Source organism: Mesitornis unicolor, unplaced genomic scaffold (assembly GCF_000695765.1).
Source record: "Mesitornis unicolor isolate BGI_N332 unplaced genomic scaffold, ASM69576v1 scaffold16106, whole genome shotgun sequence".
Classification (NCBI taxonomy): domain Eukaryota; kingdom Metazoa; phylum Chordata; class Aves; order Mesitornithiformes; family Mesitornithidae; genus Mesitornis; species Mesitornis unicolor.
The window spans coordinates 1-23,398 of NW_010193403.1; the positions used below are offsets into that span (position 1 = coordinate 1).

Genomic DNA, 23,398 nt, shown 5'->3' on the forward strand with positions numbered 1-23,398 from the left:
GGCCCGGAGCCCCTGGGCCAGCCCCAGAGTGGGGATGGCTGAGTCCCGGGGCGAGCTGAGTCTGTGCGGGCTCGGGGTTAGCTGAGGGCGAGCTTGGTGGCAGCTGGGTAGCCTCGTAATTCCCGAAGTGCCTCTGCTGGAAAGGATTTTACAACTTTCTTAGTTTAAAAATTGACCGAAACAAGCGGGCTGGCTCAAAAAAGAGGTCTGTTTAAGTATTTGTGTGTTCGGAATATTGCCCTGCTGGCCTGTATCCTTTAACATAAGTGACCCACACTCGCCTCTTGCAACCGTCACCTCTTGTACAAGGCTGTGGTGTTTTTTTGGGACAATGGAAGATGCACCCGGCTTGCAGAAACTTGGTGAGATAGTTGAAAGTGAACACTGATTTCCATTCTAAATTAGTAAGAATAATCCAATTTCCAAAGCACTTTATGAACTTTTTCAAAGTTCATTTTACAGACAGCACAAACAAGAGTATTAATACTAACCCACAGCAATAACTTTGCATAGAAGGCACACACGTATATACTTGAGAAATAAAGGGGGCAGACGACATCTGACAGCTTGCTTGATGCAAAACTAAGAGGGTTTACTAAAGCATGTGATTTTGTTAATAACATACCTGCCTTGCTGTTTTAAGGTCCATAGTGGGATGGTTCATATCTCTTTGTTTCATAAAGTGTTTGGACTTCAGGACTGCAGACAGAGCACAGACCCACAGTACCACTGCCAGACAGATATATTTTCTGAGAATTGTTATCGACTTCTTCTTTCTCCCATGGCATTTAGTCCCAAGTTGTGCTGGATTGACTGGATGTAGCAATGGTTGGCACTGGCGCAGCTGGGAAATTTGGAGCCCTGCAGAGCATTCTGGCAGCCTGCAGAGGTGTCTGGTTTGGCCTGATGTTTAACCACACTTTTTTTTCAGCTATAACAGCTCTGCTGCATGTGTGTATCTGTTAGTGTTGTCATTAGACATGACATAAGAGAAAAATGCTCTTGCTCCCAACTGTTTTAAAGTACAAGATTTGAAACTCTGTTTAAAGCTGTGCTTTAGCCTAGTAATGGAGGCACTTCAGATGCTGGATCAATGCATCCTGTGTGAGTGCAAGCCTCTCTGATTCAATTGCTCATTTTCCCTGCCTTAATAGGTGGTACCTTTATTGTACTGCCACTACCAACTCAAACATAGCCATCTACGATTTTATCCTTTATGTCATTTATGTCAATAGGGAATAGAAGCTGTCAGTTCTCTCTGGCCCAGATCTTTGGATGTGTTCATGTGCTTAAATGCCATTAAAATCAATGCTGCTGCTGTAAAAGAGTTGTTTATTTTGAAAGAAAAATAAGCTGCCTGCTGACACATACAGAGTACACTACAGCATGGACAGATTGTATCCTATGGGTCTGATTTCCCAAAAGCAAACAGGGCCACCTTAGGCTGTCTGTGCCCCTTCCTTCCTTGTGTTGTCTGCCCCACCAATGCTATGACACAAGTCTGTGGCGTGTATGGCAGGTACTGAACTGCACATATTAAAGCCTTCTGTATCGAAAGTAAAAGCAGGGATAATTACCCTAAGTATGCCATGTTCCTTCCCCGGCAGCTGAGTTATCCTCTCAGTGGGAGCAGGGCAAGTACCTGGAGTCCCAAAGCAGCCATAGGCACCACAGTAAGCTACTGGCATCTGTCACTCAGCTCCAATTAATGACTATTCAGTTGATCTCAGCCTGAATCTGTGGAACTTGGATGCATGCAGTTGGTTTGATGATCTGGGCATAGGACTCGCTGAGATAGTTTTAAGAAGAAACCTTTACCATGGTAACTTCAGACTATATAATGTACTGTAATACATTTCTATCGATAACATTATCCTGTTAGAGTGTGACATTGCCTGGAGACTCTTGTGATACTTTGGCTTGGAGCTTGTCTCAGTGTGGTATTCTGCTAGGTTAGCTTGATGAAGAGTTACAGTAATTACAGTTAGACTTAGTTTTTTTTATCTTCTTAATGCTCTTAAAGGGGAACTCAGTAGCAGTTGAGTTGAAAAAATAACAAAGGGCAAAAACAAATGGAGAGGAAGCCGATGAGATTAGAAATGTTAGCAGGAAAGAAATTAATCCTGGAAAAATTCAGACAGTTTTAAAATTATAGTGATGGGGATATAAATGAGTGAAAATGAATACTGGGTGGATATGAACAGCCAGAGAAGTGAAAAAAGCAAATTCTTATTTTGGAGTGGCTATGGTGTGAGGTACCGCAGTGAATCCAGTGGGGCTACTTCCGCAAGTCCCAGTCACTCAACCAAAACTTTGTGAATTTCTGGTTTGGGACAAATAAGTGACAAGATTGCTGGGAGAGAGTTCTAGCTGTTCTTTCATCATGAGTAGATTTTTAGGACGAGCATCAGCAATTCACCACATCTTGGAGACTAACCTGAGAATGTGGTCTGTGTTATTGAGCATCTGAGATCCAGAGAGATAATAGAGGCAGGTCGTAAGGAGTAAAATGTATTCAAAAGGCTGGGCAGTTCTCCATTTTCTGAGAAAATGGACTACTTTATATAACAAGTGGCCAAGTAATTCAAGAATAATCTTTCCATAAGATATATGCATAGTGGCTGCAACCATACCATTAAGCTACATCAAAAAGCAGTTAGTGGAATGAAAATCTGAAAAATAATTTTAAAAGTAATCGAGGTAGGGTGGCTGCTATATTTTCCTTCACTAAAAAAATTCCTTGCTGTGCTGTGTTTGGAGGAATTTATCAACATTAGTAGTATTTTTTCGTCCATCTAGTGCACAGGGAAGAGCATATGCAGCAGGAGGTTTTTTCCTCACACAGTCTGTGTCTGTACCAGCAGCTGTGTGTGTTTGTTAGGAAAGGAAAGGCCAATGCTAGGAGCTGCTTTTGGGGAAGGAAGATTATGAACGTTTTCTGAGCAAGACTTATGACTTCATAGTCTGTGGTAAGATGTTTTGAGAGCTGATGGATCGGTTTGACACCTTTACAGCCTCTTATAAATTTTCGGGTTAAAATTCTACTTCTGGGCTGACAGATTTTTAGAGATAATGAATTTGAATAAATGCTTCCTGATTATCTAAAATTCTCATTCATTTTCTGGTCATATTTTTCCAAAGTTACCATTTTCAACTGATACTGAAATCATTTTCAGGATGGAAATGTGAGTGTTTCCAGACTGCTGTCAAAGATGTTTCCAGTGAATCTGCATGCTCTCATTTTATCTGTTTTCTCTTGGAATTTCAGAAGGATGATTCCCAGAGACTCCTGGAAAGCTTCAACTCTGATGAAAAAGAGCACACGCTCACAAAAAATGAAACAGAACCCTATATGTCAAAAGAGGAGATTCTGCTGGAGGTAAAGCTCTGCTCTGGTTGGTCAATATCCATTTTGCTGCATGTAACAATGAGCACATTCAGGGCCTGGTGCAAACTGTCTTAATGTTATTTGGTTTGGAATTGAACCCTTAAAAAGTGTTCAGAAAAAGGGTAAGAGAGTGGGAGTTGATGGCTGTTAATGAATGCAACCATTTCAGGCACTCATTCACCTTTCTCTTGGGGGACTCTTTTTTGATATTTTAATCAAGATCCTGAGTTCTTTTTGGGCAGGGGCTTCTTTGGTTTCGTCTCTACAGTGTCTTTAATTTCAAAAGGCTGATGGGAAAATTAGCACTATTGACATAGGAAGATGTTCTCAAGTACTGAAATCAGTGCTGATAGTTGTTAGTGGATTCTTTCCTGGAGAAATTTTGACAGTAACAAAGTTCCCTCATCATGTCCAATCTGGAACAAATACTTTTTTTCTAGAGCCTCCTTAGAGGCTCCAGCTCTCAGCTGGACTGAGTAGATCAATGGAAGGAGAAATAATAAGTTAAGTAAAATGAGTATGTTTGTAAGCAGCAGCATCTTCAATTGCTTTCTTACATAGGAAGTTCTCCCATCAGGTTCCCCTTGAAGATACAGTGCAGATGTCAATGACCACAAGTACTGAAACACCAGTGTGGTGAGCTGAGATTCAAGGACAATTACAGAAACAATTTGGAAAAAAAAAAAGTAGAAGGTACAAACTTAACCCACCCTCAATCAAAAATTCAAATAACTTTTTTTTTCTTATGCAATAATCTCAAAATAACTTGAGAACCAGTCCTTCCATGTAGTTGTTAGATCACTGCCTTTCACTCAAAGCTGATTTGACTGCTCTTGGTGAAGCTAAAGGTTGTGAGTTAAATAATGAGTTCAGCTAACTCATTCAGTCTGTTATACTTAAATACGTGCAGAAAGTGTCAATTAAAGCCAGCCAGTCTGGTGCTTAGCTTGTAACGAGAACTGGTTTCAGGACAAAGAGAAGGTAGATGTTATTGTAAACATTTTACTGTTCGTTTAAATCCTGACAGGTAGTAAATCTTCATTTTAGTTTTGTCATCAGGAATGGTGACAACTATGGTTGGTCATTTTGCTTGAGTTAAAGTACGGCATAACAAGTGATCGTGAATTAGATTCTCTTTTGGAGTGTAAATCCAGTGGCAGAACTTACGTAATCATATAAATTTATGTATATTACCAGTCCTTTTGAAATGGGATCATGGTTTTTTAGAGGTTCACAACTGCATCCATTTCCCAACATGTTCACTCATTTGTAACACATTAAGATGTAATCTTGTTTTCTGAAAGGACTTTCTCACACCTGTTTATCTGACTAGAGAAATTATGGTGGGGTTTTTTTTTTGTTCATTTTTTCCAATTCCCAGCAGCTTTTGCTGTTACTAGCATTAAATTGACAGTTCATGGAAAAGCATAGATTGAAAATGCTTTTATTTAGGTTAGAGCACTTCAGAAAAACAGGTATTTTCATTCTGAGACCTTCCACATTGCAATAATACCATAATTGCCGTATTAATAATAACTATGCATTACTCATGCCTGCTGAGAAGCAGGATGTGTTAGTTGTAGCACACTGCTATATGGCTTTACGGCTTCGGGCTGGAGCGGCTCTGCCTCCAGTCATTGCAGAGCAATGGGTCTGTTGGTGTCTGTCCCTGAATATGTACTACAGCAGTGGGACCACTTGGTATGAGCAAGTGTTTTACGTGCTGACTGCATGCTTTTCATTTTATCAGTAAATAAAAAAATTACTTCTGGAAATAAATGAAATGGAGATGAAAAGGTACAATGATAAAATAGTCTAATGAATGATGTAGTTTGCTCTTCTCTTCCCATCTCTATTTTTAGGCTTCATTAGTGCTTTGATATTTTCTGGAAAGATCTATATAAAGAAAATTGTGTTTTGACAAATCAGATTCTTCCATTTCGTGTGACAAAACCAAAAAATTAGAATAGGAAAACTCCTAAAGCTTGGATTTAAACAGTCTGTCTGTTGCTTATGACCAACATTTTATTAAGCCATACAAAACCTCACAAAACAAAGCTGATTATCGCATTCTTCAGTGCATAAGGCAGTGACTAGGAAAGAGGAGGAGCGAAAAGTCAGATTATGTGATACAGCAGATTGTATGAAAAGAATGTATTATCTATAAAAAGTCCTTTGGAAGAACATTGGTATTTTCTCTAGATTATAGGTAAGGGTTGTACTATGAAAGTTCTTTGTGGAAAAATGATGACTAGTTTTGTTTAATTTATTGTTTCTTTATTTAAATTGAATGTCAGAATTTATAGCCATGATGATATCTGTGGAGTTTATCCTTTAGCAGTTTCTGTTATTAAGATAATTTCAGTCTCTCATATGAGGACTTTAGTAGTTAATAAAGGGGAGGAAAAAACCCACAAAATTAAAATAACTTGTGAATACCAGCTATTACCTATTTTCCCTTGCAAGAATAAAAACATTTTGGAGCAGTGGTAATAACACTCTTTTCTGGGTTTCATACACTGAATGAGTCTTATGAGAAGACTTCTTGTGCCGAAGCAGAAACAGTCAATAAGTAGTTATTAATAGGATTTTCTAAGTTGTGTAACCAAAAGGAGCATGCGATGCTTACAGCGAACACCGTCAGGTCTATTGCTGTTCCTAAATGGTTTTCTGTTTTTTCCATACAGGAAAGTGAGTCTCCTCTGAACAGTAATGTCACAGCATTTGCATTAAAGGCAAAAGTGATCTATCCCATCAATCAGAAATTTAGGGTAAGGTTTTAGATTCTACTTGTAAAAATTAATAACAATCACTGCAGAGTCAAGTAATGAAGGGAAACCTGGTGCCTAGCTGCTTAATAGGGATCTTTCTTTCTTTACAGTCCATTGACTCAGGGCTTATTCTGTAAGGCATCAGCTACTTTCAGCTACCCCTGAAACCTGCAGTGCTTTACATGGTGTCCAAACAATTCTCATTGTAGTCAAGAAACTTTTTCTTCCCATTAACATTAATGGAAGTTGGGTCTGCCCAAAGAGACATAAGAAAAACCCTACAAGGTTCTGCCCTTTGGTAAGAAAACATACACCAGGCAGATAACTGCAACAGAAAACTGCCTTTCTGGGCAGTACAGAAACCTGTCAGTATAATAAATCATCATTTATGTCGATACACTTTTGCTGTGTATATTGTTTAATTTTTTCACTTGAAAGCAAACACTGCAAATTGGTAAGATGTTTTATCTCCTTATTGTCTTGTATTCATTGACCTTGTAAATTTTCTTTGACTATAGCCTTTGGCAGATGGCTCATCCAATCCATCCTTGCATGAGAATCCAAAGCAGGCAGTTCTGCCTAATCAGGTCATGGAGACATCTACGTCAGGCAGCCTGGGATCCCTGAGCCAGGGAGACAAAGAGGACTGCAGTTCCTCCACTACAATACATTCCACAACAAGCGATGACAGATTTCAGGCTCGAGCCTTCCTCAAGGTGACCAGCTTCCCTGAAGTGCTGACATGTGAGAGGTAAGCAGTAAACCTGCCCTCGGGTTTGGTCATTTCCTAACATGCCCTAGTGGTTTTCAGGACCATCACTAAAGGGTTGGTGTAATCCAAAGGCTGGACGTGAATGCATACACCAAGTGCTCAACTGGGGATGGAGTCCTCTGCACTGTACAACATCAAGTTACACAACAGGTGGCTTGAGAATGGCAAATGGCAGTGTTCTGTTCTCTCCATTTTCATGGGACCTACTCATGTCATACTGTGGGAAAATGGTTCCTTTCTCAGACACGCCACTGCTGAGCAGGCAGAGCTAATCAAAATGGACTAACAGCTCTGATTTTCTCCTAGCTGCAGCATGGCAAGGTACCCCTAGATGAATGCATACATTTCTCTATTCTCATTAGCAAGAACAAAGACAATCATATTTGTGTCACCGTGGAGACGGAGGAGATATTAGCAATGAAGAATACTTTCTAAATGTCCACTCTTATTATAGCTGTTTTAATTTAAAGCTTTATTTTCCCTTTGTTGTAGCCACTCATGACTGTAATTACCTTGCCTTTTTCTAAAGGGAACTGCAACTCCAACTTTGTTAAAAGCACTATTTTGTTTTGCTTACTTTTTTGTAGATATATTTTATCTGAAAGAGAAGGCAGTGTAGAAATAGAGTGATTCAACTGCTGTTCTAGGGTCAATGCTCTTAGGAGAATTTGGTGCTTAAATGAAACTATTATATGGTGTTGCTCTTTTGTGTAGCCTTCATTTAGATTGGTATTAACACTTTTTAAATCTTTGTTTTAGTTTTGATGTTAAGCTCTGCCTTTGCAGTCTTGTTTTAAAAGATCTCATGCTTCTTGATACTGAACTCAGAAAAGAACAATATGTGGTAGGTACTCATGTCTCATTTATCGCTATTTGTTTTGAACATCTTAGTTCAGCATCAGTTTAGGAAGTAACATAAACAACTGGCTAGCTGGGAAGTAGTGTAGCAGAGTTGCATTTCTACGGTATTGTCTTTATTTTTTTTTCCTGTTCTGCATATAAAGCTTCATAAAGAAATAAAATACAATTAAATATATTGGGCTGTGAAATACAGAGAGGCAGACTGGATAAAATGGTAATTTGGCTTTAAACTTTAGAGAATGACATACAGCACTTGAGGTTCATTAAAATAGGGAAAAAAAACATTTAATAGGTGAGTTTATGTCTTAATGACAATGCTTGTGCATTGCAACTCCAAGGACTCCAAGCTCTTTGAATAAAATCGAAAATTTAGATCAGCTGAATCAGTGCTATTATGATAAGTACAATAGTCATCATTCTGTAAGACAGAGGAACTAAGATACCTGTTTAAACCATAGATAACTGCCTAGATCAAGTCACTGCATCCAAAGCTGACAGGAAAAAACAAAACAAAACAAAACAAAAATAAATGTATATGGTTAATGCCACAGAATATTTGGTTAAGATCATTGTTTATGGTGACTAGTTATGATGAAGTACAGAGTCATTACATTACTGATATTTAGTTCAGTTAATATAAATCTGGATATAAAGTACATAGCTTTCTCCTCTCCTTCTTTCCTGGCCTCTGTTTAAACAGATTGGTAATTTCTGATATAATTTATTAAATGCACTGAGAATATTTCAAGGGGTGGGATTTTCTAAACAAATTTCTACACAACCAAAAAGAGGAAGCGTGAAAGTAAACCTGGAAAGCAGCTTCTCTTCAGATGGGTTTTATTCACATTTAAGTAGATGAGATAGGGAACTTGAGATCGGATTCCAGAAAGAAGTTTAGCTTGGCTAGGAAAGGTTGAACTTAATCTTAAAGTTAATCATCAATTTGTAAATGAAGGTAAGGTAACAACATGGTGACGTAATCACAGAAAAACTGAGAAAATGCACACTTAACACACTTTGTGGCCCACTAGAAAGTGCCACAAAGGGCGGCTGAATTTGGCCTTTAGCTGGAGATTTGAATAGCTTTATATTTTTGCTAGCAGGGGAAAAGGGCAAAAAAATGAAGTCTAGAGTATAATTTCTTCGTTTTCCACTCTGCTTTATCTGATTTCAGTCTTACTTAGCATTTGGTCTAGGAAAAGGAAACATGTCCTTTCAGTGTTTTTCTGATTTCTGCCCCCCCTCCCCGTTTTTACGGGATATTATATCTTGTTGGTTTGTGTTCAAAGTTTACCAGACTCCTGTCCAAAACAGTGGCAAGTGAGAGCCAAAACATGGGAGCTTTACGGTTTTCTCTTCTACTGAGCTCTAATTATAACATATTTTCCAGATTTTGCTCAGCTGGATTGCTGGCTTCAATAACTGTTTTTATAAGTAAATGTGATTTTATTTATGTTTTCATATGTTTAAAATGGGCAACTTCTGCGTCATCTGTTTTCAAGTACATGAGTAACAGGTGGCTGTTAAATTCTGCATATTTTTATCTTCACATTGGAAAATGCTACAGCCGTTAATAATAAATTGAATTGTCTTTACACTGACACTTTAATCAAGGCAAAAGGAGAAGACATTAAGCAGAAATTATCCCAGTGTTCAAAAACATCTTTTTGAACACACTAGTATTACAATCTTTAAAAAAAATACAACCAACAACTGAAAAACAGGTATATGTTTGTAACAGAGTATAGCTAGAACTTGAGATGGTTACTTTTGTGTGGTATAGAAAAATGATACTTCATTTGGCTGACTACAGTTGCAATCTTAGTAATGAATATGTTTGTATCTTTTGGCTTAGGAGTTCATTAAACTTAAAAAAAAAGGGCTTTATATTTTCAAGTGATCTGTATATTGGCCAGTGGAGGAGAGTTTCAGAGTGTCAGGCTATATGAGATTATGTCCCTGTCCTTGTTAGAACGCAACGCCATCTTCCAGTATCTTAATGAAGCCAAAGCCAAAAAAATTTTCATAATGGAAGTACTACAGAATTCTGATGACGTTTCTGTTATTTTGCTTATAATTCATTATATTCTCACTGATTTATTTGAATGAATAAAAGTTATCACAAAGATGTCCTTATGATGTTGAACAGGCACTTACACTGCGTTGTGTTTCCTTCCTTTTGAATAGATGTTTATTCAGGTTCTCAAAATGTATCTCACAGACTTTTGTCGTAACAAGATTACTGATGATTTGTTCAAGAAGATCCTTTTAATTCAAAAAAATGTAAGTGGTTTTGTTGGTTTGCAGTTGGTGCAAGCTGCCACAGCTTGCACTTTTTTTAAACAGCAGTATGATCTGTAATCTGTTTCAGAAGAAATGCAAAGAAACTCCCTTTACTCCCTTTTAACTCCATTACCTTGTCCGTGTTTACCCTTTGTTGTTATATGAGGTGATTAGGACAGTGATGTGTCTAATATGTTAAGAACAAAAGTATTTTGTAGTTGAATCCATTCAAGCAAATAGAACATTGTGAACTTTACTTCGATTTAAAAATTTTCTATTATCAGGTCATTTTCTGGTCCCATGATTCATTACTGATAATAAAATAGCAGGAAATAAAGTACCAGAAGGAAACACAAGGCTATTTTTATCCAGGGGAAATATACTTATTTTCCTTTTTATCCTTTTTTCTTCCATATACTTATATCAAAATCCATTTTCCACTTCTGAACTGGATGACATACATTGACAGTCCAAATGCATTTCAGTGGAGTCACAATACTATATTTAAGATATTAGAAGGAAAGAAAACTTTACACAACTACAAAATAGGAGATCTAGATTAAAGTCATAGAAAAGTCTGGATTGAGAGCCACCTCTGGAGATCATCTGATCCAACCTGCTGTAGCAAGCAGGAAATAATGTAGAACTATCCAGTACCCTGCCAAGCCAAGTCTTGAATATTTGCGCTGAAGGAGACTCCCCCATTTCTCTGGGCAGCATAGTCCAATATTTAATTCTTCTCACAGTAATAAATATTTTTTTTTCTTACCTGTAGATGGAAATGCACATTTAGGCATTAAAGTCTATTGGCTTGCCAGCTCTAGTTGTTGAGATTTATTTTGTTCTTGTAGTCTCTGATTCAATATCGGTAACCTCTGTAGTTGTACCCAATAATTTATTTCAGGATTGATTTTGCCTTAAAACCACTCCTCTGCCTTAAATCCTCAGACTTAGTGTTAACATTGATTTTATTTACTAAATGCAAATTGAGATCTGGTGTGCAAATTTCCTTACCAGTTTTCTGGTAATGACTTGAAATTATAAACACAGAAGTAATATAGATTAGGCATGTTTCCCAGTACAGCCTAACCCTCAATGAGACTTAGTGGCATCGGTGTCTTCATGCATTATTAGTATGAAAGCTGATGAAGCTGTGTTTAGTAAAACTCACATTGTAGTTGGAAATTTATGTATTTGTATTGAGTGTAGTTCAGAACTGCCATGTATATATACACCTTCAGTTTTCTTTGCTTGCTGCAGAAGTTGCATTACCCAGAGACAGAGCTTTCTAAATGCTGTTGTTCAGCTTCCTTAGCCATAAGCCACATCCGACATACAAATTCACTCCTAAATTTAAAAATTGTCTGTTTTTCTGTTTAACAAATCACTTGCACACTTTTTTTTTCCTCAGGGTTTTGAAGAATTGCAGAAACAACTTGACTCTAGACTCCAGAATACTGAGATGTCAGGAGCCCGTAATTCAGAGTACCAGACTCTAGAAGACTTAGAAAGGAAAGAAAGGGAGTATTCTGAGCACATAATAGATAATGTAACTTTCTAATTTTTCTCTCCTATACTTTTATTTTAATGTTGTTCTTTTGATGGGGAATGCATTTTTATTTTTTTTAACTGTTTCATTGACTAGTCCACAGTTAGTACTTTAGATGTGTATGAGTCCTGAAAACATTTTGACCTTGCTCCAGCAAAGTATTTCCAACTCCCTTTGGGAGCCAGTGTGTTTTTTATACAAACATTGTTTTATCACACTGGGTTTAGAGAGAGATGCCTATTGCTTGTCAGATGGTAAGATTTATTTCAAGCCTAGGTATAGTCTGTCTTTTAGGAATATTATCCACCTCGGTTTTTTCAGTCCTTCTCAACTGAATAAGATAGTAATAGGAGACTATAAAGCATTTTTAAGTTGAGATAATTACTAAGAAAATAATTACCTTTTAGCATTTACGTTAACAAAACATTTTGCCTTAACAGGTCTGCACATCATAATACATGTACGTGATTTTTTAATGGAAAAAATACAGTTTGATAGTCAGCATTTGAGTCTCAAAGTGAAGTTTGGTATCTTTTTTCTCTACAGAATCTGCATACTATTTTCCAGTAAACTGAGTAGTCTGGAAGATACTCCAGGATACTACAGAATTCCCAGTCCTGTTTTATTGGTTTCAGCAAATTCACTGCTGATGAAAATGAGAGACTGACTAGTCAGACTGATAGCTCTGTAAGCTGCCTGTGCTGATGGACTGTGGCACTTCAGCCCTGAACCAAGCAGCCCATCATCTCTGTCTTGGGCCTGTTTCATAGGGAAGTTAACATTTTTTAATATCTGATGGTTAAGTGCTTCGCTAGGAATTTTCTCAGCTTTCTTGTGATTCTGTGTGCCTTTCAGTTTATAGTCAAAGTGCTGGTAATGATGGTACCTCTGTGTCAAGTTTATTTTGCAGTTTAACTTTGCTCTTTGAAAAATTGATTGCTTAGAGTTCTCAAGAGTTAGTCACATAAAAACTCGCTGGCATGAGGCAGTTACTCACCAGCGGCAGTCATCCTTCAGTGGGTCTGTTTCTCTTATGCCAGCAGATGCTTCTCATCCATATTGATAATTCTCTCCCTGTATGTGGATTTTTATAGATCAAGACCTTGAACTAATCCATTCTTCCCTCAGTAATTTGAAGGAGTTTTTTTTGCCATACTTACAGATGCCATAATCACAGTTTTTTGGTAATCCCACAGACACCTAGTACAAATCTTGGCGATGGATACATCTTCTTATCTTTATGTGTACTAGTAATCCCATTGAAGACCACAGAATACTCACACAGTTTTCGCACAGTCATAAGTGTTTGTGAGATCAGAGCCTAAAACTAGAGATTACCCATATGTTAATGTATCAGAATGGGCACATACAGTGGGCTGATACTGTATAAAGTACTTCATTCCAGCACGGTTAATGAAGTGCTTATGTAGCATGTGGCTATGAAAGGCTTTTATGGTGAAAAACAGTCACAATTTTCAGTTTTCCTTTTTTAGCAAAAATCTTCTTTGGCTGGAATGCCTGCTCCAACAGCTAAATAAACTTCCCAGAAAAAAGGGCGGCAGTTTGTTATCTTTTTTTAGTCTTCCCATTAATACTAACAACATAACAGGTTTTCATAGATGCAATATATGGAGAACTAACAGCAAATTCTTAGCAAGCCATACAGAATAACTACATTTAAAAAGGTCAGGCTTTTCATACTGGTTGTGTGCCACCAACACATGTATCATCTTATAGTAAATAGGCTCTTTAGTTTTGCAAAATGTTTGCTATAACTACTACTGAAAGCTGTCTGTAGTCCCAGTGACTTGTATCTCAGTAGATTCATATAACTCTCGCTGTAATGAAATACCAGATGATTAATGAGGAAACATGGGTTGCTTTTTGATTCATATTCCACAGATGGAAGCTTTCTGGAAGCAGACTGACAAAGCCCAGCAGGATTTTTTGGACCAATCAAAATGCTCAAGTGCCAAAGCAACAAAGATAACAATGGATCTGACCGCGAAGATGATTGCAGTAGAAAGCTTATTAAGTGAATCTCAAGATTTGCAGGCAATGGTAAAGTACAAAAAGAAAGAAAAGTTGAGAGAGATTTAATCAATCTGAACACAAAGAATGATGGAAGTGTACAGAGCCTGTCAGTCCTGCATCAGGAGTGATGTAGACAGCTTACTGCAGTTATCTCCTTCGACTTTGTTGCAAAGAGCTCAACTTCCATTGCAGTTTATGAAGACTCATAGGCAGCTGAACTCTCTGCACTTGAGTTCAAATTGTCAAAATACTGTTTTTAGGCAGTCGAGTTATGAAAAAGTGCTATTAACGCAGCTACTGAGCCAGGAGCAAGAGCACTAGATGTAATAATGAAGGAGAATCATTACCCTGGGCATTAGGACATTTCTTTTTCTTTTAAAGTATTTATTCTACTTTGACTGAGAAACCGTAATTTAAATTTGAGGGTGATTCTGTGTGTGAAATGACTTTAACTGTAATCAAAAACCCATAACACCTCTTGGTAATATGGTCTTAAGAGGGGTAAAATGTGTTTATAAATGCATCGGCACTGTGCTTTATGTTGTGTTAAATCTAAGAGATATTTTATTTGCTTTGCATAGAACAGAACAGAACAGAACGTTAGGGATTGGAAGGGACCTCTAAAGATCATCTAGTCCAATCCCCCTGCCGGAGCAGGAACACCTAGATGAGGTTACACAGGAAGGCGTCCAGGCGGGTTTTGAATGTCTCCAGAGAAGGAGACTCCACAACCTCTCTGGGCAGCCTGGTCCAGTGCTCTGTCACCCTCACTGAGAAGTTTCTTCTCAAATTTAAGTGGAACCTCCTGTGTTCCAGCTTGTACCCATTACCCCTTGTCCTATCATTGTTTGTCACCGAGAAGAGCCTGGCTCCATCCTCGTGACACTCACCCTTTAAATATTTATAAACATGAATGAGGTCTCCCCTCAGTCTCCTCTTCTGCAAACTAAAGAGACCCAGCTCCCTCAGCCGCTCCTCATAAGGGAGATGCTCCACTCCCTTAATTATCTTTGTAGCCCTACGCTGGACTCTCTCCAGCAGTTCCCTGTCCTTCTTGAACTGAGGGGCCCAGAACTGGACACAATATTCCAGATGCGGTCTCACCAGGGTAGAGTAGAGGGCATACTGAAAGAGTTACTTGGAATTTACAGATTAACAGTCAGAATCTGGCCTACTGCATTTATTAATAATTTGGAGAATAGATGGATATCTAGCTTTATTTGGCTTACTAATACACAGATACACTAATTATTAGGTTGGTTGTTTTGGATTGGAGAAGCTAAGTAAACTGAGCTGGCCAGGTATGAAAATAGTCTTTGCAGCTGATCACTCCTGACCCATACTGGGCCACTGTACATGTGGCCAGACTTCAAATGAGGTGTTTAGATACAGACCCAGGAAATATTCTGACCTGAAGTCACTACTGTGATGGCTTGCATCTCATTGTAAAGGTCATTATATGCATGTCTCCATTGACTGCAGTAGTTCTCAAACTCTTTCCAACCTTGCAGTGTTGTCTAAAGAAGTTGCAGTTTCACCCAGAAAATCTTGCTTTCTACTGTAATCCTGAGCTGCTTCTCTTGTAGTGCAACGAAAGCTGCTAGGCCATAGGCAATTAAGCTAATTTTTAGTATATTTGTTGAGCTCCAGCTGACCACATACTTGAAGAAATCTCAGCAGTATCAAAATCAGATACATGTCCTCAGTTCAAAATGAGGACCTATGCTGGTCTGCTACATAGTATATCTTGAAAAGAGGTTCAGGACTTCCATGTTGTCCTTTTGTCCATCTTTCCTCCTTGGGTATTTAAGTTTGTTTTGCAAGCTTCTTGTTGTCTTTTCCTTTCTTAATGTTACAAATAATGAAAAACACCAATAGTTTTAGATTAGCTCTTGCAACTGAACATTCAGTTCACCTGCTGCTATCCTGCACTGGTCAAGATTTTGAGAAGTATTTAAGTACATGATGATTGTTGTTCACATGGTCTTGAGAAGCATCCTTGGTTTTCTGCGTAGTTTGGCAATTTAGTGGAAGGACAAGCACAAGCAAGGAGCCATTCTTGGTTTCTAAACAGGACTTTTTTATATTTATTTAAGGACATTCAGGAAAGGTTATTCAACTGGGAGATTATGGTGAAGATGATAGATTCACTGAAGTCCTATATACCAGAAGAGTGCAAGTGTAGATTAAATATTGTATCAAATATTCTGGACCATTTAACTGTAAAGAATAATCTCTCAGTCCGACAAAAGGAAGAACTTCTGACAGATCTGCACAAGGCCTTCTGGGAACAACTGGCACATTTCAGTAATGGTGAGTATTCAGACTGCATTTCATGACTTAACAAATATGGATATGAGTTCTCATTATTGTATTAAATAGTAAAAAAAAAATAGCTTCAGCCTTTTAGCCCTCTGTTTTAAAAAGATAGTGATGAATTGACCAAGAACACTATTGTGAAGGGTGGGTGCTTAGAATGGGAACTTTGGCTTTAAGCCTTTTAGGTCTTCTTTCAGACATTGCTGTGAACTTACTCTACAGTTCACGTAATCTATACCTTATTTCATTAATTTCAAGATTGAAGAAGACTCACATTTTTTACAAGTGTTTCTGAGATTTCTCTATTTACTGTTCACGTACTTGGTATTGTTGGTGATGCTGGCTAACATTAGGGACAGTTACAGCTGTGTACGTGCAGAATACTGTCTTATGATCTCCTGCTAGCATGTGGAGCCAGAAGATACACAAGACATAGTTGTGCTATCACTCTTGTGAAAATATAATTTTAAAGCTTATGATCCTTAGATAAACCTCTATTTTGTCAGACTAAAATATTTTAAAAACAAAGTCTTTTCCTTGCTTTTACAGCCCTTCGCATTGACTGTCTCTAAATTACACAATTATAACGAAGCCTGAGCTGACTGACCCACCGTATTAAGGTTTTGCCTGTATCACTTTGCATGTTACCTAATGCCTGACATGTTGAGAAGCATACCCCCAGCTTCTCTGATAGGTGCTGTATCAGTGCTTCCCATCAGCACTCATGGAAAATTATAGTACGAGTTCAGCCAAAAGAAAAACAGAAGTATTTTAATCTCACACATTTTCTAGAACCATTTCTGCTACTTGTGGGCATATTGAAAGAAAATTGTCTTGGCAAAATGGCATTAGGTTTAGATTTCAGTGAACTGAATAGTCAGAATGAATGTAGTCTTGTTGCAGTATATTCTTGCTGCAGTGTCACTCATTGACATTCAAGCTTCATGTTACTAAATTGTGCCATATCTCACATTCAGCAATTCACTGAATCACAGAATGGTTGAGGTTGGAAGAGACCTCAGGAGGTCATCTGGTCCAGCCCCCCTGCTCAAGCAGGGTCAGCTACAGCCAGTTGCCCAGGACCATGACCAGGTGACTTTTGAGTATCTCCAATGATGGAGACTCTACAGCCTCCCTCAGCAACCTTTGCCAGTGCTCAGTCACCCTTACAGTAAATAATTGTTCCCTGGTGTTCAGAGGGAAGCTCCCTTGTTTCAGTTTGTGCCCATTGCCTCTGATCCTGTCACTGGGCACCACAGCAAAGAGTCTGGCTCTGTCGTCTCTGCACCCTCTCTCCAGGTACATATCTACATTGTTAAGAGCCCGTGAGCCTTCTCTTCTCCAGGCTGAACAGCCTTTGCTCATAGGAGAGATGCTCCAGTTCATTATTCTAACTCTGTTTTCATGGCCTTTCATTGGACTCTCTCCAGTCTGTCCATGTCTCTCTTGTGTTGGGGATCCCAGAACTGGACACAGCACTCCAGATGTGGCCTCACCAGTGCTGGGTAGAGGGGAAGGATCGCCTCCTTCCATCTGTTGGCAGTGCTTTGTCTAATGCCACCCAGAATGTCACTGGCCGTCTTTGCAACAAGAGCACGTTGCTGGCTCATGTTCACTCATGTTCTGGTGTCCACCAGAACCCCCGCATCCTATCCTGCCTAGTTACTTTCCAGCTGGGTGGCCCCCAGCATGTCTCATTGTCTGGGGTTGTTCTTTCTCCGATGTGGGGCTTTGCACTTCCCATAATTGAACTTCATGAGATTTGTGTCAGCCAATTTCTCCAGCCTGTCAAGGGCCCTATGGATGGCAGCATGACCCTCTGGTGTATGAGCCACTTCTCTCATTTTTTGTGACCTCTGCAAACTTGCTGAAGGTGCGCTCTGCCCCCATCATCCAAGGCATTAATGAAGATACTGAGCAGGACTGGACCCAGTATTGACCCCTGGGTTACACCACTCATTACTGGTTTCTAGGTAGACCTTGTGCAAGTTTTCAATCCCTCTCACTGTCTGTTCATCCAGCCTATACTTCAACCCCCTCTCTGTGAATATCTGTGTCAAAAGCCTTGCTAAAGTCAAGGTAGACAATAGCCACTGCTCTCCCCTCATCTACCAAGCCAGTCATTTCATCATAGAAGGTGATCAGAATTCCCATGCTGCAGCCTTGCTCCGCTTTAAAAACATCATTTAACTATGTGAACAGTTTGCTGATACTCACAAATTCGTGTATATAGTGATGATAGATTATTTCATGGATGTTTGCTCCTAAAACTGGCATGCCTAGTTCATAGTGTCTGCATAGGTTCAGCCACTAACATGCCATAAGCATAAACGTACATCTGTGGGTGTTTTTCCCCCTTTTTGTCAAGTTCTTCTTTTTCCAAAGCAAAAATACCTCTGTCAAGGCCTTGATTTTATGCAAAGTAGCTGTTTATAGTTTTATATAGTTATATATTATAGTTAATAAAGCCTGTGTAGAAGGGAATTATCTTTCAACAACCTCTTGGTTTTAGGCAGAAATGAAATATGCTTAAGAAAGAAAAAAAGAATCTGGAGAGGAGCATTTTCACATGAGAGTCTACGTTGACTCTTTTTTGTGAGCTCCTAAGTACATAAGTTAAACTGTACCTATAATTCACAAGCAGAACACAAAGCCAGCAAGACTGTGCTCCTAAGAAACAAACAAGGAAGAAGTAAAGAATCAAGTAGAGTTGAAAAAGAAACAGTTTCTACATTTGTTCAAATGGCATTTTTATTACATGCTTTCCTGTACTTTCACTGCACTTTCAAATGTTTTGTCAGTGCATCATCAGCCTGTGGATAAGCACAATAAATTAACTTTGAGAAAAAGTAACATGCTTGGTGCTACAGTACTGTACTCCTGCATTTCTCCACAAAATAGTTTCATGGAATCATAGAGTCACAGAATGGTTCGGGTTGGAAGGGACCTTAAAGCTCATCCAGTCCAACCCCTGCCATGGGCAGGGACACCTCCCACCAGACCAGGTTGCCCAAAGCCCTGTTCAACCTGGCCTTGAACACTTCCAGGGAGGGGGCATCCACAACCTCCCTGGGCAACCTGTGCCAGTGCCTCACCACCCTCACAGTAAAGAATTTCTTCCTAATATCTAGTCTAAATCTACCCTCTTCCAGTTTAAAACCATTCCTCCTCGTTCTGTCGCTACCTGCCCTTGTAAAAAGAACCTCCCCAGCTTTCGTGTAGAACCCCTTCAGGAACTGGAAGGCTGCAATAAGGGGTCCTCCTGGAGCCTTCTCCAGGCTGAACAGCCCCAACTCTCTCAGCCGGTGCTCGTAGGGGAGGTGCTCCAGCCCCTGATCAGCTTTGTGGCCCTCCTCTGGACCCGCTCCAACAGCTCCATGTCCTTTTTAGTGTTAGGGCCCCCAGAACTGGACACAGTACTGCAGGTGGGGTGTCACCAGAGCGGAGCAGAGGGGCAGAATCACCTCCCTCACCCTGCTGGCCACACTTCTATTGATGCAGCCCAGGATGTTGTTCTCATAGTTAACTGTGCTCTCATAGTTGAAGCAGCTTGATGTGGTGGCAGAACAGCAGCCACAGATGACTCTTCTTTTGCATTCCCCTTTAGCTGCCTGTCTCAGCAGTGAAGTAATGCTCTGGGTCAGGGTGGGTGGGGGAAATGAATAAAGTTCTTAGGTGGACAGACGAGACATGAAGTAATGGCAGAATGTCATAAGCACCAATTCCGCTTTGCAGCACAGGGTCTAGACAGACTCATAAATTTATAAATCACTTGGAACTATAGGGAGGGTGAATGGGGGAAGAACTTGATCCCAAATATTTCACAGTACTAGCATAAAGAGGGACCTTGACAGCTTTTGCTCCACGCTCCTGGATGAGTCACTTTGGAAGCCTGGTATGGCTGCATGCCAGTTCAAGCTACTCTGAACTAGCACTGCTCTAGACCTTTTCTCCCCACCATATGTTACTTCCCCTGTCCTTGCAGCAGTGTTTGCATATCTGCAATTAGGTATGAGCCACTTCTGGACCTTCTCAGAGCAGGAGGGGGAGGTTTGGGGTGCTGCGGGTGGGAATCTGTTTCTTGAACTCACGCTACCTTTGCATAAGCAGCAGCAGCAGTGAAAAGGAGGGTGCGGGATAGTAGTGATCAAAAAAAACCTGATAGATTTAAGTGCCATGTAGCAACCCAAAAGTTCCCATCTAAAAAGACCGTCAGGATAAGAATCAAATTTGAAATCATGCATGGTAATTACTTGCCTGTTTCACTCACTAACAGATTTCTCTGAGCTTATGTTGTGTGATAGTAGCAGATGCTAGTTTCTCCCTGTGGAGCTGCAGTATCTAATCATTGGTGGTTTATGTTCCAGAATGTATCCAGCGAAGTAGAGACCTGATTTTGAAACGACTGGAGTGCCGTGCAAAGAAAAGAGAAGAGTTCAAACACAGACAGAAAGCTGAACAAGGGACTCTTCTCAGTAAAATGTTTCACATTGAAGATGGTAATGATTTTGTTAAGGTGAGCACATAAGAACTTATTTTCACTGTTGCATTAGTTCTTAAGACCAAATATATCGCAGATTTCTCCCAGTTCCATAACATTGAGTTTTTTGGATCATCCTGAGAATCATGTACAGGAGCACAGGTAGGATAGGGTCAGACCCCCTATTGCCTAGAGACTTTTCCTTTAGTGTTGGTCTTGTCACATTGGAACAAAATGCCAAAGGGTGTTAATGCTAGATTGCATGTTTTGTAGAAAATATCTTTTACTTAGATACTGTGTGTCTGGTTCAGTATAAGAGATCTCCAGAGAAAAGTATCTGGCCTGCATTACAGAAGAAAGCAGACTGCACTGATCTAATTGCTTTTCTGTGGGTGAGATCTACCGAGGCTCCAAAGACTATCAAATTTCACATAAGCAGAGGGAAAACTCATTATGATCACTGGCAGAATACCTTAGAGGAGATTTTCAATAGGTAGTTAAATATGGTATACGATGGCCAGTGTAATGTTTTTTTGGTCGTATTTTCTATAAAGCTGTATTGTTATTGTTCAGAATGCATATATGAAATCAGACTTCTTAGCTGTAAATGCTGAGAGCTGCAAAACTACAACTGCTGAGAACTACAGACCCAAGTTATTAAGAAATAAAAAAATCAATCCTCTATTTTCATTAAAAGAAATAATTTAAGGTTAAAGTGGTTACATCCAGCAGCATTAAACTTTTGATGAGATCTAATAACTTAGATAAATTGCTGTATGAGAAGACCCAGATTCCAGCTGTAGCAGACTGACAGAATTTATTGATCTCAACACTGCAATTTTGTACTACAGGGCCAAGTTCTTTAATTATATTGTATGAATTGGATAATGCAGTTACTGTCCTTGTATGCAACACCTGTCTGGCAACACCTCACTTCAAAACAAAAGGTTTCAGGCACTTTAAAACAGTAAAGCACTTTTTACTTCTTTGGCTTTTCATAACTTCACACATTTTTGTAGCCACTGAGCATTTGTGAATGTATTTTCCTTATACACATCATTCAAAATTCTTGGACACATCCCAGCTTCATTAAACAAAGCTTAAAAATTTTGTATTAAGACCTCTTCTCTACAGAATTAGAGCCACACAGCTTTGTGCGAGAGATGCACTATTCTGTATACCTTAGAAAGCTAATAAATACGCTTAGTTAAACTGCAGACTAGCAAATCTGCTTATGATGGGCTGAGCAGCAATGGGCAACTTGTGCTTCATGGGGCAGGACAGAACAAAACTGAGTCTTAATATTATGAAATGCCTGTGTGCAAATAATAAAACAAGTTAGAAATTTAAGCCTTACTGCTACCACAGTGGAGAGAGCCTTTTGTCCCAGAATGAATGGAGTCTTGACTCCAGAAACTCTTGAAAGAATAAGAAAAAATACATACATGCATCCATCCATCCATATATATATATATATACACATGCATACATATGTATATATATATATATCAAAATACATAGATGCAGCTCCAATTATTTGACTTAAATAGTCCAGTAATTATTTTGTGCAAACAGTCCATTCAGCATTGAGGAGGTATTTTAAACCGGTTTCATGGTTTCATAGCTAGCCCAGCAGTGAAGGGCTTTGTCCTGAATCCACACCAGAAGCCCAGAGTTGTACCCATCAGATGCAGTTTTCTTCTCTGCCTTCCGCCCTGCACCTCATCAAAGGGCTCGCACCACCATCATACCAGCCTCAGCAGTAACTGACCTTTCTGCTGAATTTAAGTGGTCGCCAATTAAAAAGATGGATTTTTCAATGAACTTTCTTCACATCAGTTTCTTTTGAACACAAGTTGGATGGTAATAATTTAGTTACTGCAGCTCTGATTTTTTTTTTATATGACAGAATGACCTAGATGGTAAAGGTTAGAGTCCCTGTATCATTCCATCTTCTTCACCTATGTTTCCATGGAAGAGGAGCATTTCCATCTTGTTTTTTACTGGCAAGGAATGCAGGACTGATTAAGTGAAGCACACAAGCCAACAAGTGCCAGTTACAGTAACCCAGTCTTTCTCAGGCCAACCCCAGTGGACATACAGTTTACAGCGATTAACTTGTCAAATTCTGTGCTAAACTAAGATTTCATTATAAGTGTGAACTTTAAAGTCCACATCCACAAGAACAACATGTACATGAAGAGTTTATGAGCACTTTTGTGCTCTTTAGAAGGGCCCTATTGACATACCTAATGAAGAAAGCCAAAATTACCATAGGAATGTAAGAGGGCACTTGGGAGTTTAAACAAAATGAGGAATATCTATGTGTAAGACCACTCATTAATCCATAGAATGAGATGTTCTTTGTCTGTGAAATTCAGCCTTCCATTATAGCACGGGAGTCTGTCGACACACCACAGTCCTGACTTGAAGAAAAAATTACATCCCTCATAAATCTGTGACCAAGATGTTATGGTTCATACAGTTGCTCTATGACCCAGTCTCCCCCTGCAACCCGGGGAGGGGGGTTGGGAAAAGGAAAGGAGATTCATGGGTTGAAATAGAAATAGATGTAATAAAATAATAATAATAAAAACTAATATTTAATAATGGCTATAATATAAAATACACAGAGTTATACTCAGCCAGTCTTGTGAGGGAATAGGCCTCAGGATGGTACAAAAGTCCCTCGAGGTGTCAGCAATAGAAGAGGGAAGGAGAAGGAAGGACCATCCCCAACAAACTCCACAATTCATAGTGAATCTGGTGTTTATAGTATGTAATAGTATTAATTGGTCAGCGTGGGGTCAGCTCCCCTGGGTTTCTGCATCCCCAGCCTCTGCACCCTTTTATCTCAAGACCCCTGAAGATCTTGAGCGTCACATACCAATGTTAGCTGAAACCTATAACAAAGTTTTAACACTTTGTTCCCATGAATTAG

General features: G+C 39.2%; 1 protein-coding gene across 1 annotated transcript in view; it reads left to right on the forward strand.

Moving 5' to 3' along the window:
* Positions 1–3,268: 3,268 nt before the first annotated feature.
* The window catches only part of EVC (Ellis van Creveld syndrome), a gene marked incomplete at its 5' end in the record, with an annotated part of 52,902 nt that continues 32,772 nt past the window's right edge, over positions 3,269–23,398 (forward strand). Inside the window, 9 exons of the mRNA XM_010187447.1 lie at positions 3,269–3,379; positions 6,076–6,159; positions 6,678–6,910; positions 7,691–7,775; positions 9,980–10,075; positions 11,487–11,624; positions 13,527–13,685; positions 15,755–15,971; positions 20,345–20,493. Of these exons, the coding sequence (XP_010185749.1) occupies positions 3,269–3,379; positions 6,076–6,159; positions 6,678–6,910; positions 7,691–7,775; positions 9,980–10,075; positions 11,487–11,624; positions 13,527–13,685; positions 15,755–15,971; positions 20,345–20,493 (1,272 nt within the window). The remainder of the gene's footprint in view (positions 3,380–6,075; positions 6,160–6,677; positions 6,911–7,690; positions 7,776–9,979; positions 10,076–11,486; positions 11,625–13,526; positions 13,686–15,754; positions 15,972–20,344; positions 20,494–23,398) is intronic.